A 19,222-nucleotide genomic window follows, 5' to 3' on the forward strand; every position below is an offset into this window, starting at 1 on the left:
AAAACTATAAATATATATTTGACCCCCTTTCTCACAATTTAAAAGATATAAAGTTATGTAAAATAATCTATTTTTCAGCTTGTAACATATATTGATGCAATATGTTTAAAAATAATAGTACATTAAGGGAGACGTACCAGGGCTGTGGCTCCGCAGGACCCGAGACCCTCCCCCACCTCAGATCAATGGCGGGAGGAAGAGAAACAGAGCAGGGAGGGAGTGGAAGGCTTGGGACTGCTGAATACCTAGCTCCGGAGATCTGAGCTGGGAGCACAAACCTACATTGCATGGTGCTTTCATGAGACTCGCATGACTACCAGGTTGGAAAGTTAATACAGGCAGAGTTCCTGGAGAGACTGGGATTCCGGCTGCTTGTGAAAAGCAGGGATCCATATCTGGCTCCTCTGGGACAAAAACTTATAACTGTGTGCCCGGCCCACTGGCTCAGGCAGTGGAGACAGGCACAGGAGCCAAGAGACGGGGAACAGCTCTTTCATACCCCCAGTGCGGCTCCCCTGCAACCCTTGACATTGCTTCAGGGGCTCAGCAGCTCCAGAATAGAGCTTCTGGACACTAGAGGGCGCCATATACAAACATGAAACGCCAAAGGAACCTTGTCCAGAGTAAAATTGTTAATACAATTCCGAGAAAGATTTAAATGATATGGACCTCGTGACTCTTCCTGAAAGGGAGTTCAAAATAAAAATAATCAACATCCTAATGGAGGTACAGAAAGACATCCAAGAACTCAGGAATGAATCCAGGTCAGAGATCCAATTGTTAAAGAACACAAAGGAGGGTATTAAAAGCAGGTTGGATATGGTGGAGGAGAAAATAAATAAAATAGAAACTAGAGAAGAGGAATACAAAGAAGCTGAGGCACAGAGAGAAAAAAGGATCTCTAAAAATGAAAGAATATTGAGAGAACTGTGTGACCAATCCAAGTGGAACAATATTCGCATTATAGGGATACCAGAAGAAGAAGAGAGAGAGAAAGGGATAGAAAGTGTCTTTGAGGAGGTAGTTGCTGAAAACTTTCCCAATCTGGGGAAGGAGATTGTGTCTCAGGCCATGGAGATCCACAGATTCCCCTACACAAGGGACCCAAGGAAGACAACACCAAGACACATAGTAATTAAAACGGGAAAGATCAAGGATAAGGACAGACTGTTAAAAGCAGCCAGAGGCAGAAATAATATCACATACAAAGGAAAACCCATCAGACTAAGAACAGACTTCTCAGCAGAAACCTTACAGGCCAGAAGGGGGTGGCATGATGTATTTAATGCCATGAAGCAGAAGGGCCTGGAACCAAGATTAACTTATACAGCAAGATTATCATTTAAATTTGAAGGAGGGATTAAACAATTTCCAGACAAGCAAAGCTGAGAGAGTTTACCTCCCACAAACCAACTCTGCAGTCTATTTTGGAGGGACTGCTATAGATGGAAGTGTTCCCAGGGTTGGATAGCTGTCACCAGAGGTAGGAAACTCATGGTAGGAAGGGTGGAGAAGCTGATGGTGAGGCAAATGCAAAATTAAATTGACTATCCCCAAAGCCAATCAAGGGATAGAGAAAAAGTATAGAATCTGATACCTAATATATAAAGAATGAAGGAGGAAGAAGAGGAGGAGAAATAGAAAAGAACCGTTAGATTTTCTTTGTAACAGCATACTAAGTGAGTTAACTTAGACTCTTAGATAGTAAGGAAAGTAACCTGGAACCTTTGGTAACCACGAATCTAAAGCCTGAAATGGCAATAAGTACATACCTATCGATAATCACCCTAATTGTAAATGGACTGAATGCACCAATCAAAAGACACAGAGTAATAGAATGGATAAAAAAACAAGACCCATCTATATGCTGCTTACAAGAGACTCACCTCAAACCCAAAGACATACACAGACTAAAAGTCAAGGGATGGAAAAAGATATTTCATGCAAACAATAGGGAGAAAAAAGCAGGTGCTGCAGTACTAGTATCAGACAAAATAGACTTCAAATCAAAGAAAGTGACAAGAGATAAAGAAGGACATTATATAATGATAGAGGGCTCAGTCCAACAAGAGGATATAACCATTATAAATATATATGCACCCTACACAGGAGCAGCAGCATATGTGAAACAAATACTAACAGAACCAAAGGAGGAAATAGACTGCAATGCATTCATTTTAGGAGATTTCAACACACCATTCACTCCAAAGGACAGATCCACCAGACAGAAAATAAGTAAGGACACAGAGGCACTGAACAACACACTACAACAGAAGGACCTAATAGACATCTATAGACCTCTACACCCAAAAGCAACAGGATACACATTCTTCTCAAGTGCACATGGAACATTCTCCAGAATAGACCACATACTAGGCCACAAAAAGAGCCTCAGTAAATTCAAAAAGATTGAAATCCTACCAACCAACTTTTCAGACCACAGAAGTATAAAACCAGAAAGATACAAGAAAGCAAAAAGGCTCACAAACACATGGCGGCTTAACAACACACTTCTAAATAGTCAATGGATCAACGACCAAATTAAAATGGAGATCCAGCAATATATGGAAATAAATGACAACAACAACACAAAGCCCCACTTCTGTGGGACGCAGTGAAAGCAGTCTTAAGAGGAAAGTATATAGCAATCCAGGCATATTTAAAGAAGGAAGAACAAACCCAAATGAATAGTCTAACATCACAGTTATCAAAATTGGAAAAAGAAGAACAAATGAAGCCTAAAGTCAGCAGAAGGAGGGACATAATAAAGATCAGAGAAGAAATAAATAAAATTGAGAAGAATAAAACAAAAGAAAAAATCAATGAAACCAAGAGCAGGTTCTTTGAGAAAATAAACTGAATAGATAAGCCTCTAGCCAGACTTATTAAGAGAAAAAGAGAATCAACACACATCAACAGAATCAGAAATGAGAAAGGAGACATCATGATGGAACCAACAGAAATACAAAGAATTATTAGAGAATACTATGAAAACCTATGTGCTAACAAGCTGGAAAACCTAGAAGAAATGGACAACTTCCTAGAAAAATACAATCTTCCAAGACTGACCAAGGAATAAACACAAAATCTAAACAAACCAATTACCAGCAAAGAAACTGAAGCAGTAATCAAAAAACTACCCAAGAATAAAACCCCTGGGCCAGATGGATTTACCTCGAAATTTTATCAGACATACAGGGTAGATGTAATACCCATTCTCCTTAAAGTTTTCCAAAAAATAGAAGAGGAGGAAATATTCCCAAACTCCCAAACTCACTCTATGAAGTTAACATCACCCTAATACCAAAACCAGGCAAAGACCCCACCAAAAAAGAAAACTACAGACCAATATCCCTGATGAACTTAGATGCAAAAATACTCAATAAAATATTAGCAAACCGGATTCAAAAATATATCAAAAGGATCATACACCACGACCAAGTGGGATTCATCCCAGGGATGCAAGGATGGTACAACATTCGAAAGTCCATCAACATCATCCACCACATCAACAAAAAGAAAGACAAAAACCACATGATCATCTCCATAGATGTTGAAAAAGCATTCGACAAAATTCAACATCCATTCATGATAAAAACCCTCGGTAAAATGGGTATAGAGGGCAAGTACCTCAACATAATAAAGGCCATATATGATAAACTGACAGCCAACATCATACTTAACAGTGAGAAGCTGAAAGCTTTTCCTCTGAGATCGGGAACAAGACAGGTATGCCCACTCTGTTATTTAACATAGTACTGGAGGTCCTAGCCATGGCAATAAGACAAAACAAAGTAATACAAGGAATCCAGATTGGTAAAGCAGAAGTTAAACTGTCACTATTTGCAGATGACATGATATTGTACATAAAAAACCCTAAAGACTCCACTCCAAAACTACTAGAACTGATATCAGAATACAGCAAAGTTGCAGGATACAAAATTAACACACAGAAATGTGTGGCTGTCCTATACACTAACAATGAGCCAATAGAAAGAGAAATCAGGAAAACAATTCCATTAACAATCGCATCAAAAAGAATAAAATACCTAGGAATAAACCTAACCAAAGAAGTGAAAGACCTATACCCTGAAAACTGTAAGACACTGTAAAGAGAAGTTAAAGAGGACACTAACAGATGGAAACTCATCCCATGCTCGTGGCTAGGAAGAATTAATATCGTCAAAATGGCCATCCTGCCCAAAGCAACATACAGATTTGAGGGAATCCCTATCAAATTACCAACAACATTCTTCAACGAACTGGAACAAATAGTTCAAAAATTCATATGGAAACACCAAAGACCCCAAATAGCCAAAGCAATCCTGAGAAAGAAGAATAAAGTGGTGGGGATCTCACTCTCCAACTTCAAGCTCTACTACAAAGCCATAGTAATCAAGACAATTTGGTACTGGCACAAGAACAGAGCCATAGACCAGTGGAACAGACTAGAGACTCCAGACATTAACCCAAACATTTATGGTCAATTAATATTCAATAAAGGAGCCATGGACATACAATGGGGAAATGACAGTCTCTTCAACAGATGGTGCTGGCAGAACTGTACAGCTACATGTAAGAGAATGAAACTGGATCACTGTCTAACCCCATACACAAAAGTAAATTCGAAATGGATCAAAAACCTGAATGTAAGTCATGAAACCATAAAACTCTTAGAAAAAAACATAGGCAAAAATCTCTTGGACATAAACATGAGCAAATTCTTCATGAACATATCTCCCCAGGCAAGGAAAACAAAAGCAAAAATGAACAAGTGGGACTATATCAAGCTGAAAATCTTCTGTACAGTAAAGCATACCATCAATAGAACAAAAAGGTACCCTAAAGTATGGGAAAATATTTTCGTAAATGACAGATCCGATAAAGGCTTGACATCCAAAATATATAAAGAGCTCACTCACTTCAACAAACAAAAAGCAAATAATCCAATTAAAAAATGGGCAGAGGAGCTGAACAGACAGTTCTCCAAAGAAGAAATTCAGATGGCCAACAGACACATGAAAAGATGCTCCACATCGCTAGTTATCAGAGAAATGCAAATTAAAATCACAATGAGATATCACCTCACACCAGTAAGGATCGCCACCATCCAAAAGACAAACAACAAATGTTGATGAGGTTGCAGAGAAAGGGGAACCCTCCTACACTGCTGGTGTGAATGTAAATTAGTTCTACCATTGTGGAAAGCAATATGGAGGCTCCTCAGAATGCTCAAAATAGAAATACCATTTGACCCAGGAATTCCACTTCTAGGAATTTACCCTAAGGATGCAGCACCCCAGTTTGAAAAAGACAAATGCACCCCTATGTTTATCACAGCACTATTTACAATAGCCAAGAAATGAAAGCAACCTAAGTGTCCATCAGTAGATGAAGGGATAAAGAAGATGTGGTACATATACACAAGGGAATATTATTCAGCCATAAGAATAAAAGAAATTCTACCATTTGCAACAAGATGGATGGAGCTAGAGGGTATTATGCTCAGTGAAATAAGCCAAGCGGAGAAAGACAAGTACCAAATGATTTCACTCATCTGTGGAGTATAAGAACAAAAGAAAAACTGAAGGAACAAAACAGCAGCAGAATCACAGAACCCAAGAATGGACTAACAGTTACCAAAGGGAAAGAGACTGGGGAGAATGGGAGGGTAGGGAGGGATAAGGGCAGGGAAGAAGGAAGGGGGTATTATGATTAGCATGTATAATGTGGGGGGTGGGGGAAAGGGGAGGGCTTTGTAACACAGAGAAGACAAGTAGTGATTCTACAACATCTTATTATGCCGATGGACAGTGACTGTAATGGGGTTTGTGGGGGGGACTTGGGGTAGGGGAGAGCCTAATAAACATAATGTTCTTCAAAAAAATATAAATAAATAAAGCAACAAGAACAAAAATTCTATCAAGCTTTTGAATAATTAATTAAATCTCTCTGAAACTTCATACAATATACATTACTAAAGTAAGATAAGACACATATCATTATGTTTTGGAAATCATACTTCTGCTAATTCTAACATAGATAGTAAAAATGCAATTTGAGCTACATTCCCTACTTTTTCTGATAATAATTCAAAATAAATCTTAAGTCGAGAAGTATTACATCTAATGCTTCTCCTCTTTGATATATGAAGTTTGTCACTACTATAAAAGAAAATAAGATTAGTTTGACAGCACTTATTCTTCACCCAGGTATGATTATTTATAAGAGCCATAGTATTTCAGAGCTGAAAGAGCCTTTGAAGATTAACTAGTGAAATTGTCATTCTTCTCTAAGCAGATCAATGATTTCTAAAACTGTGTAAATATAATCAGTATATATTTATATGTTTTGGAATCAGTGAAAAAATAATGTTACTTTTGATATATTTGATATAATCATAGATTGTCCAATGCAATAGATTCCACCATGATTTTTTTAAAGATATTTACCAAAAAGAACTTGAACCTAGCATTAATTTAAGAAACTATGTGTCATGTAAGTTCCTTCTTAACTCTGACACTAAGTTTAAATATTTTAGATTGATATTTTAAACTGACACATATTTTATTCATCATTCGTAATAAAATAAAAACACAAAATTATTCCCCTTTTCCAAACGACCTATTCTTGTGGCTCACATGATTGAAAATATCTTTGATTGTGGCTTCTGTCCTTCTTTTTAATCAACTTAAATCTTAATGTCCTGATAGATAGCCAAGACTGAGATACTATTTTTTTTTTATACAAAACAGCCCTGGAAGTGAGGCACAGACCAAAATTTGGTATTTCTGATACAAAAAGGGGAATTCATGATAAATTCAAAACATCCACATTTTAAAAAATTGTTTCTATACAATAAATGCACTAATTTAGAAATGCTCAATTCCCAACTCCTTACAAGCCCATTTATTACTCATTTTTCATATTGCACCTTATTAGGGAAAATATTTCATGAACAAAAATGCAACATGACTAAAATTCAATTTATGTAAGTAAGAGAAAAAGTATATATTGGGCTAAACGGGCTAAACACTGTGTTTAAAAAAATGATAGATAATGTATGAAAACAAACACTGGAAAGAATTTTGTAACAAAGTCAGGAAAGGCCGTTTATAGTTTTAACCAAATTTAACAGTGTTATTATGGAATCTTAGTTTTTGAAACAGATTTGTCTCTAATGATATTTACTTTTTTCTAATAAGAGCACCCTCTGTACGGTGCTATGATGAACATCACTTTCTTATTATATAATGACTCTCAAAGGATATCTTAGCCAGATTTCATAGCTTCTCCACCATATTTTTTGGTAACAGTCACATTATTGATTTTACAATTCAGACCCATTCTTTTGAGAACCTTAACCTAATTTGGAAATGTTCTCCTCCTCCTGGCACCACCACATCCCTCACTTATGGCATATAAGTGCACATACTTGCAATGGAAGTATTTATTTCAAACACTTCCTCTTCCATTATTATCTGTGTATTAGTTTCTTCACTCTTTGGGAGGAGAGCCAGGCAAGGGTGCAAACCTCTCTCTTGTTTGTGGCTCTCCTGTGAGGCAATAGTGATTCCTTCCTAAAAGAGATCTAAGGCTTTGACCCACCCACCACTGCTCCTCCTATGTTGATGTCTAGTCAGTTTGGGAAGCTCTAACAAATATTGTAGATAAGGTGGTTTAGATAACAAACATTTATTTCTCACAATTTTGATGACTGGGAGTCCAAGATGAGGTGCCAGTGGTTTCAATGTTTGGTGAGATCCCTTTCCTGTTTGCAGCCAGCTGCCCTCTTATCGTCACATAGCCAAGAGAAATAGGTCATTTCTCTCATGTCTCTTCTTATAAGGGAACTAATCCCATTCATGAGGTTTCCACTCTAATGACTTAATTATCTCCCACAGGTCCCACTTCCAAATAGCATTGCATTGGGAATTAGGTTTTCAACATATGAATTTTGAGGGATATAAACATTCGGTCCATAGCAGTTGGTATATCTTATTTAGTAGACTCTCATAGACAACTTGTACAAAAAGAATCAATGCCACCTTCACTTTTTGTGTACACATAACCAGGAAATGTATGCTTTGTTGCCATGCTGAATATTGGAAATACCCTTATCTTGGCCTCACCAATTCTCTATATTTATATTTTCCACTGATAATGTGTAGGACAAGTGCAGATAAGCTAAATTGTTCCTTAAGTAGGTATTCAACCAGGAGAACAGGAATAAGACAAATCAAACCTCTCAGTGCATTTCTCCTTTTCAGTTTGGTCCTTACACTGACTCTCAGTGGGGCAAGAAGTTTAGGACTATGGGGAAATAGAGAGGGATGGGGAAGTAAGGCTGGTTCTGAGAGCACTCTCCAAGCCAATACTGTATTTTTTTCAATCATAATGTAACTTGGTCACAGGATGGTAGTACAGCACAGAGAGTATAGTTAATGATTCTGTGACATCTTCCTATGTTGAGAGTGACTGCACTAGCTGGGGTGAGGATTTAATAGTGTGGATAACTGTTGAGACACTGTGTTGTATAACTGAAATCAATATGATTGTATATTAACTATACTTCAATAATGAATGATCATTAATAAAAAATGGTGATAATCTAAATGTCCAATTCAGAGGCAAAATTAATCACAGAAACACTCATATGAAGAAATATTATATAAAGCAATAAAACTATGAAAAATTACAAATTCTAATAATGTTTCTTAAGAAAACAACCCAAAATTACATTAAACTCACCATGACCGGGAGGAAATGTTTTCCATTTAGTGAGTGCAGCTAGCTCATATATAGATAAAGTAGGCCACTCCTTATAATATGGACACTTATGAATTAATTTCACCTTTTCTTTATTTTCAAGTTTTATTTCTTCCTGAAAAGAAAGTTATTTTTATATTAGGTAATGAAAAATTGAAAAAAAAGGATAGCAGATAGAAAATGACAGTAATACAAAAATAAAGGTTATATAAATGTAAATTAGTATAAAATACATTTGAATTTTATAGAAGCATCATTTATGAACACATAACCATACTGAAAATTTTATCTTCAGATCTGCTGCTAAAATTATAATTTCCTATGTTTTATAAGACTAGTAGAATTCTATAAATGTTTTACCATTTTTTCAAAACCCTGTCATAATCAAAACTAAACTCAGAAATTGTATTTGATAATATCAAATAAGTGATACTGATATTCTGAAACAAAAACAAAACATACAAAACAATTATTTGAAAGCCAGCCACTCTGAAACCAGGAATTTGGAAGGAAGTTGAATTCTGAGAAACTCATCTGTACCACTAACACTCAGCATCATACCTTAAGAAACCCTATTAGAGACCTAAGTCAAGAAGATGGATGTCTCCCCATCTCCTTCACCCTGAGCACCCAACCATGCAAGTGCCCTGTAGCGCCTGCACCAGAGCTACACCCTATCAATAGAAGCTGCAATAGCAGGATGATGGGGGCCTCCCAACACTATCATTTCTATAAACTTCCTCTGCCATCTAGGGGAGGAGAGATAGGAAAGAGAAAATTTTGGATTTGATTAAAATAGGATAAATTGTTAAACTTGAAAGAAATAAGTTACTTCAATGCAGCAGAATTAGGGGGTCAGCATTAAGCTGTGATCACCTATTCAGGCAACTCTCAGTTTTGATGCCTGTTTGTAACTGTGAAATAGTATTCCAATTACTCCCAAGTATTTCTTTTCCTATAGTACACTGCAGATATTTAGAGATCTACCTGGTGTTTCTAATACATGGCATGCTCTTGCTGCCCAAAACATACATTTGTTGAATTAATGAATTTTAAAGTTATGGAAAGCCAAAAGTGCTCAAAAATATACATAAGACAAATCTATAGAGACCCTTTTCCACTTCAACTATCCATCACCATCAAAGTGATTATTATAATCAAATAAACCACATTTTTATGGTCTCCAGGTCAAGGCAAATTAAATAACAGAGATAAGGACATCTTCTGCCTAGAGAGGCAAAACTTAGCTTGAATTTATACCCATAATGTGTTAATATACAGATTAGATATAGTCATACCGATTTTAACTTTGCATAATCCTTTGCAGGGATTTTGAGAATTTCACAGTTTTCTTCTGTCACCACTGAGTACTGCTTTGTTTTTGATTCAGTCTGAGCTGTAACTTCTAGGGTTCCAAAGGTACTCCATTGACCAAGCTGTAAAAATACCAAAGGCAACTTAAAGTTCATTATCACTCACCAACATAAAAATAGCAGTGAGGGTGATAGGAGCAGTCTAAGAATGCAAGAAGAACTGTAAGTCAACTCCCAAATATATGGAAGAAAGCAATCTAAACAGGCTTGCACGGATGTCTTATTTCTGCCCAATGTCCCTTCCCCAAAGCAAAAAAACATTTCCATTTTTCTTACTAGCATGAAGAAAATAACATAAAAATATATCTTCTGTTTTATTCATTGATTCATTTTAAGTACCAAAATAGTGCTTGGTATATACTAGTCATTCAATAGGTATCTGTTGAAAGATGAAGAATGTAGTACACTTATAAACATGGCCTTCTGTTTATTTTATTATCGTCACATGTTGGTAGTTGCTATATTTTTTCAATAAATATAGCAGTTTTGAAATCTGGCACCATTATAAAGCTATTTAAATGACTTACAATTCAATTTTTCTCACTTTTTTGGAAAGCATTCTTTAAGGCTATGCAGATATTCCTATTTTGTTGAAGATAGCAGGTGGAGATGCACAAAAGGAAGTTCTAAATTCACTTCTAAATTCTCATGTTATTTTACTGAAAATTAAGTTGATAGCAAACTTTATTGGGAAGTAATGTGTTCCCCATGACTAAAATTTTTAAATCCTCTCTAATAATACATGTCCCAATCTGCCTCTGAATAATAAGAGTTGGCAGATCCAGCAAGATTTCTTTTCAATAAAAACATCATTTTGAGATTTGTTTTAAACTGCATTTTACAAAAATGAACTTTTCTGGAAAACAGAAGACTTTTATAGGTATAATTTTTGTTCTTTTATTTTTTTCAATGCTTTTACCTTCCACTCATTTACACATTAAGCAAGATCAATAACTAAAATTAGAACTACTATATTTCTACCAAGGAAAGGTCTTGTTCTTAACCTTGTGGAACATATTTTATTTTTTTCTAAGAGGTTAAAGAAGCAGACAGAGAAAATATAGTGCCTCTCTAAATTAGAAGTTCATAGCCCATGTCCAAGGATGGAGTTTTAGAAGACTCTAAAACTCCTATTATACTATGCCACCATGTGTGATTATTAATAAATTCCCTTTTTTCTGGAATGAGTTTCTATAACCTTCATTAGATTCCCAGAGGTATCTATGTCTCCAAAGAAGGTTCAAAAACACTGTTCTGAGTAGAACATATTAAATTTCCCTAAGATTTTAAAGAGCTTACGTAGAAAGCACAATCTTATAACAAAAAATGTTGTACATTAAGAAAGGGATAGGAAGATGCTACACTTTATAATCTTCAACATACTTCAGGAGGATTTGCACCACACTGGGGATATGTTGTGATCTCCAGAAGATAGAAGCAGAATCTAACTGAATGTGAGGACAGTCTGATTGGGACCTGACACCCATTGGCTGAGAGATTGGTCTGCTTGTCTAGATGAGAGTTCCCTGGGTACATTCATTCCAAACCTGTATGCTGAGTCAACAAGGAAGATGTTTTCAATTATAGAAAAATACTTGATATTTTAGAATTATACAAAAACTTTGCACTCTAATAAAACCTACAAATCAAGTTGATTTATAGATAAAGTCAGTAAATATCTCTTTAAAAGGTGGCTAAATAAGACTTCTTATTATGTCCCTTATGCATCTTGCCAAGAAAAGTCTAAATATCATAGTGGATCAGAGAAGTAGAAGTTTTTTTTATTTCTTCTAAAACAGAGTAGTTCACTCAAACATTCTGAAGACATCTCCACCTCCACAATTGTTCATATGAAACACTTGACTGCAATATCTAGCACACTGCTTACATGAATTCCACCCAGTTTAAGATCCAGTTTAAGTCACATTTTCTTTCATAAAGAAACCTGGATCACCCCATTACCCCTCATATTTTTAAGAAATTATGTACTCTATTGCTTTGCTCTATAACATGAAATGCACCCATAAAGGGCACTCTAAAAAATTAATGACAATATATTACTATCTTAAAACTGTGAGGATAAAGAAATGTATTTCCCTCCCTCTAATATAGGGAGACTTTCAGCAACAAATGAACCTCAGTTGCACAATCATTACTTGGTGCCACTTTAAAATCAGTAGTATTCTGATCAAACATCCTTAAGTTTAAAAAGACCAATTGCAAAAAATTAATGTATTTTTTAGGTAAATGTTGAACTTGGTATACAGAGTTTATATGATGCCTTGCCTACTTCCACTGTGGTTACAGAACATAATCAGTTGAAATTTGATACTTAAATGTATGCTCTAGCATCAAATCAATTCTGAAAATGTTCCCCAAGCACACTTACAAGGAATGTACTTACTCTGCAATTGTTTGCAACATTAAATAGAGGTTTGTTAGATCAGGTTTGTTAACTACATTGTGCTGAATTTCTGTATCTCAGGAATTTTTTTATCTTGTTCTTTAACAGTTACTCAGTGCTGTCTATTAAAATCTCCCACTATAGTTGTGGATTTGTTTCTTCTTTTTCTCCATCAACATTTGCTTTATATATTTTGAGGTAATAATTTTTTAGCACACATAAATTTCAGACATATCATGAAATAGCCTTCTTTAACTTGAATGGTGCTTTGTGATGAAGTTTACTCTGAGTATAACCACCCCAGCCTTCTTATAGTTAATGTGATCTGGTTTGTCATCGTCCCTTATTTTACTTTGCAACTTCCTATATCTTTGATTACAAAGGATGTTATTTTTACCTACTCTGACAATCTTTGTTTATTAACTGAAGTACATAGTCTGTTTACCTTTAATGCAATTACTGATATATTTGGGTTTAAACCTGCCATCTTAATATTTGCTATTTTTCCCATTTTTTTGTGTCATTACTTCTCCTTTATTGCTCCATTTTAAATTAATCAAATATTATTCTATTATATCTTGTTTTAGCTAAGTATATATTATTTATTTATTTATTTTGGTTATTCTATTAATTACAAACTGTATCTATTTTATTAGACTGTACTCTATAAATTATTTCTTCCACTTTCCAGAAAAACAAGGACTGAAAATTCTTCAAGTCTATTTATCCTATCCTCTTTCTGTTTATTTTATATATATTTAGCTTCCAGGTACATGTAGAATTCCACAGGTAAAGCACTACTTTTTACAACCAAGTAATATTTAGAATAACCACATATGCACCAAGTTTTTTTGTTCTTCAGTCCTTTCTACATGCTTGTACTTCAATTTGGGATGATTTTATTTCTGTCTGAAGTTCTTCCTTTTGGTATTCCTTTCATTTCTTGGATTTGCAGTTCTCCTAGCAATGATATCTCTCTTATTATTTGTCTGAACACATATTTATTTTGTCTTTATTTAAAAGGATATTTTCATTGGTTGTCGAAGGCTAGGTACCTGTTACTTTTTGTCAATACTATTAAGAATGTAATTCCATTGTGTTCTAAATAATTATCTTTTAAGATATCACTAAAATTTACCTTTGAACAAAATGTGTCTTTTCCATCTACTTCAACTTTAGGTTTTCTGACTGTGGCTTTCATTAGTTTGATTGTTATGTGTCCAGGTGTGATTATCTGGTTTGTAATTCATACAGCAACTTGAATCTGTTGATATCTTGGGAAAAAAAAATTGTAACCAGTGTTTCTTTGGGCAATACCAAATATTGGTTCAGTCCCATTCTTAGTCCTCCCTTTCTTGGATTTTTATTATTACATGCTTGACAGAATTTTTCATCATCTTATCAATCTTATGCTTTTTATTATGGGCTTTATTTGCTTGTCCTTGTCATCCCTGTATGAAGTGACAAAATCATTCTACTGAACTACGATATGATATGCAAACCTTTTCTCACGAAAGACAGAAGGTGGAGATTCTGGCAAGGTAATCGGGAACTTCTACATAATTTAGTGCCTGTTATAGGAAAGATACTCTGAACATCCTAAATCTGGTTTTGGCTTTCTTTTCCCAAAAAACAAGAGAAATCAGATGTCAACTTCTTAACATAAGGAAGGAATTTGTAACATCCAGCAGAAATATATCTCCCCTCTCTCATTATTTTCATTGTAATTAATGAGGTTGAACTATTCATACACAGTAAATGCTAATGCTAATGAGAAGAATGTATTTAGCATAGATAGCTACTTTTCAGGTTACATTTGTCATGTGTGTGTGTATGTCCGGTTTATTTTTCTGTCAATTGAATTCCTTTTGGAAGTTATTTTTAAAAGCTAGGAATTTTCTAGTTCATATTAAAAATATATCTAGGAGGGTAGGCAAGGGGTGGATCAGCAAAAAATAAAAGTACCTGGAGAACTCACAGGAAATGTACTCCTGATAAAAGTGTCACACTACTCACAATACAAAGTCTCCTGAACAGCCTAGACTGCTTTCTATTAGTACCTGAGCACAGCATAGCTGATAACCATGAACTAAATTTCATATGGATGTTAAGCATTTCCTCTGCATCCATTTTTCATGTTTCAGAGAAACCAACTCATGTAACACCTTCAGCCCTGACTGCAACAGTCTCCTTTTCTTGTTCTGTTAGATTTGGACTTCCAGCTTTATGCTAAAGATATATAACATTTTTCTCTATGTCCTCAGAAGGTACTGATTGACTAAACTGAATCCAAAGGAGTCACCCAGCATGATTCAGCACTTTCATGAATCTAATTTGGAAATACTGAATGTTGCATTCAGTCAGAGGTAGATTTCAAAAACTAAACCAATTAATTAAAAAATAACATTTGGGCAAATAAAACATATTTCATAATTTTCTAAAAGTTGTGCTCCATTAGTATTGCTGACTGGTTATAGATGAGAAAAGTCATTTTTCATATCACTATTATTTGATATTTACTTTGTTATTACAAGGGAAAAATTTATCTGATATGAGGAGTGTATCATTCAACCACTACAGATAATTAGCCACCTAGTAAAACTGCTCTTCCATACTGAGATCTTATACTCCAAATATATGAGTGGCATAGCCACAATAATTTAAGAGTAAGAACTAGGACTAAATATATTTTTATATTATAATATAAAATTCAATGTAAATTGAAGAAAATGCTAGTATCTACTTTAAATAATAATAAACTTTAAAAATCAGCATGTAAAACTCAATAAAAAGTTAATGGAGCATACGTTGAAATGCATACTTTATATATTCATATTTAATACGTTCAGTAGCTATTGGAGTTATAAAATCTAAAGTGCCTTACTGGATTAACATCATTCATCTGTTTTATCATTTAATTATTTTTAAACTAACTGCTCTAATTTGATTTGATATAAAAGAGGATATATTTTAATAACTTCATGTAGCAGACTCTTTATAATAAACCAGAAACCCTAATTTCTGACTTATATTCAAAATAGAACATTTGCAGAACATAACACTGATTTCAGTAACTCATATTTTCATTTATTCTATACTTAATGTGTTCTTATAAAGAAGATTCAGTTGAATAAGCTTCAATATGAAGTGAAATAACTGGGTCAGCCTAGTCGTAGTGTGAAAATAATTTAATATTGACATTTTTGCCTATGGCTAAATAAGTATTTTGAATTGCATTTTAGGCTTTTCCATATTCACCATTAAAGAACTACAAGCTTCTTAACTATCCTTTCTACTTTTATAATTGTATAGCCTATTCTATAAACTTTTCAATGTATAGTAAGCATATAAAAACAATGATAAAATAAGTCCCTGTGTGCCCACTATCTGGCTGAAGCCAAATTTTCTTATTTCGATAGACATAGCCATTACACTAATTATTAGGATAAAATTTGTCATAGTATAATTGTATGCAACCCTAAATATTATGGTATGGGTTTGGTTATTCACATTATTTAAAATAAAATCAGAGTAAACATTGTTCTGTGTTTGCTAAAAATTACCTTTTTAAATGCAACCATGTTAATGTAATCCATTCATTTTACATTGCAGCATGACTATACTCAAATTATCTATTCATTATTTTGTTACGGAACACCTGTGCTGTTATCAGTATTTGGCTATAAAACAATGATGACATAAGCATTACTGTATATGTTTCCTTACTTCACATATGACTATTTCTCTAAGACACATACGTAAAAATGCAATTTCTGTGCTATAGGATGTGTTAGTACTTTAACATCTAATAAGTTTTCCAAAATGTGAGTTCTAAGTTGTACCCCTACCTACAGCATAAATGCATTCAATGTCTGTTGCTGCACAAATTCTCCAACATTTTGTATTGACTAATATTCAATATTTTCTAATTTGATAGTAATATTAGTGATTGTACTTTTTAAAAATTTACATTTATTTTAAATGTAAAAATTATTTACTGTCTATTTCCTGATTGCTAGTTGTACAGCATCTTTACATGTGTCAACTCCTTAATTCATAGTTTATCTGTGAAAGATTGATTTATATATTTGTATTTTTCATTATATTTTCCTTTTAGATTTATAGATAATTACATATTCCAGATAATAATCCTTTGCCATTTGTATGTGTTGAAAATTTCTTCACCCAATGTATACCTTGTCTTTTCATTTACTTAGGGTACCATGGGATGAACAAAATGTTCTTAATTTTAAACAAATACACTTATAGTTTACTTCCATAAGTACATATTTAAAAAGTTTTTGCTATAATGAATCCATGAAGAAATTCTGCCATATGATTTCTAAAATGTTTGAGTTCATTCTTTTTAAAATTAAGCTTGTGATTCCACATTGATTTTATGTAAAATGTGAAGTAAACATATAATTTTATCTTTCTATCCACAATAGATAACCAGTTGCCTTAGTGCCTATTACTGAATTATCCCACCACTTTCCCCACTGTTCTTCATGGTACTGTTTGATCTCAAGAGTGCTAATACATGTGGATATAATTTTTGGACTCATTCATCTGTGAGACTCTATTTGGCTATGAAAACACTATATTAATTACATAATGTTATTCTAAGGACAAGCACCCCTTCTTCAAATGTCTTCTTTAGGAATATCTAAGGTATTTTTAGCCTTTTGCTCTTTCGTATAAGTTTTAGGACCTCCTTGTCAAGTTCCACAGGAGACTGAATTTTTTCATTGGAATTCGAGGAGACCTATTTTGGGAGAATTTGCATCTTAAAATATTGAATGTTGCTGCCCATGAACACTGTGTAACTATACTTAAATCTTTTCTTTTATCTTTTAATGAAAACAATGTTCTCAAAAAAGTATTCCAGTAATTCTGATATTTTTTCTAGAGTACTAAATATATTGTGTAGCTATTTAAATTGAATCTTTTTAATAATGTTATTTTCTGAGTATTATTTATACTTCTGTGAATTATTTTATAGTCAAATCAATATTTACACGTATTTACAATAATGTTTTATTTCAGTCAATTCTTTAGTTGTTTTCATTTTAGAGAAGGGGCTGGAAAACTGTTTTATTATAGCAAACAAGAAACCAAATATTTTCAGTTTTACAGACCATATAGGCTGTCATAACTATTCAACTCTGCCATTATAGAGTAAAAGCAGTATACAACAAATGGGTGTTGTGTCCTAATAAAACTTCATTCATAAAAAAGGCTGTGGTCCAGATATTGCCCATGGCTTGAGTTTGCCAACCTTGAATCTAGGACTTCATTCATATTATGAAGTTCCCATATTTTTTAATTTTAAAACATATAAATAATCATGCCATAATATGTGTGAAAATTATTTTTTAATATTTAAATAGAATAATGATAATACAATTGGCACTTGAACAACATGGAGTTAGTGGCACTAATCCCCCATAGAGTTGATTATCTGCATATTATATTTGTCTCTCCAAAAACTTTACTATAGCTTGATATTGACAAGAAGCCTTACCAATAACATAAACAGTTGAGTAACACATATTTTGTGTTATATAGATTATATACTGTATTCTTACAGTAGCATAAGCTAGAGAAAAGTTTTCCAAATTATTCCAAATCTCAAAAAAATTTTTTCTTATATATATTGAAGATATTCACATATAAGTGGGCCTACAGCATTCAAACCTATGCTGTTAGAGAGCCAACTGTATTTTATGTGACATATGGTATAAAAGAGTATTACAAAGATAAGTTATTTGTGAAATTTAAATTTTAAAAATTATAGTATCAAATGCTTTTTAATTGGCACATTTCCTCCTGTAATAGCCCCTCTGCACCCTGTAAATATTTTACATTTAATTTTCTTTGGCCTTGGAAATCAGGTTTCCAGGCTTTGTATATTTATATATTAAGTATAAATAAACTATGTTAGGTAAACATCAATTAAACTCTTTTAGAAGTAAAGTATAAAACTTGGAAATTTTGCTTGCTTTGGTAAATTTAATGGGTCTGTTATAAGTTCCTTTGGTTTGTCACTCTACTAATGGTATAGAAGAAACTGACAGATTTAGTTTTTTTAGATGAGATATTACTGCATGTGAATATAAACCAAATGTTTTAGAATACAATTACATACCTGAGTTTATATGGAAACAGTTGTATGTGCGTATATTTGTTTATACATTGGTTGAGTAAAATCTTAGTCACCTCTTTAAGAAATCATCACCATGCAAAACATACTACAATGGAGGTTTACTAAAACTTTCAATAAACATGTTCTTACTGAATGTGATTATTGTAGTCAGTTGCATGTATATTTTGTCCAGCTTTATTTATGCAGATTAATTTCTGAAGATGGTAAAAGCAGTTTCTTAAAACAGAATTTGGAAAAAAAATAAGCCACAAAAATTAATTTCCAGTACTATTATACATATACACATACAATTTTCATACAAATGAGAGGCTTATCAAAGAGAAGTAAAAATATGATAAACACAGAGGAAAAATCCTCAGAAATATTAGCAAACTGAAGTAAAAACTGCATTAAAATAATTATTCACAATGACCAAGTGGGATTTATTCTAGGGATGCAGGGATGGTTTAATATTGTCAAATCAATCAACATGATACACCAGATTAACAAAAAGGATAAAATCCATATGAT

At 33.6% G+C, this 19,222-nt stretch overlaps 1 protein-coding gene across 1 annotated transcript in view; it reads right to left on the reverse strand.

Annotated features, from left to right (window-relative positions):
- The window catches only part of CNBD1 (cyclic nucleotide binding domain containing 1), a 296,599-nt gene that overhangs the window by 186,806 nt on the left and 90,571 nt on the right, over positions 1 to 19,222 (reverse strand). The window contains exons 5-6 of the mRNA XM_036925074.2: positions 10,068 to 10,205; positions 8,752 to 8,884 (exon numbers count right to left, since the gene is read on the reverse strand). Of these exons, the coding sequence (XP_036780969.2) occupies positions 8,752 to 8,884; positions 10,068 to 10,205 (271 nt within the window). The remainder of the gene's footprint in view (positions 1 to 8,751; positions 8,885 to 10,067; positions 10,206 to 19,222) is intronic.

The sequence above is a fragment of the Manis pentadactyla genome, chromosome 3 (assembly GCF_030020395.1).
Source record: "Manis pentadactyla isolate mManPen7 chromosome 3, mManPen7.hap1, whole genome shotgun sequence".
Classification (NCBI taxonomy): Eukaryota; Metazoa; Chordata; class Mammalia; order Pholidota; family Manidae; genus Manis; species Manis pentadactyla.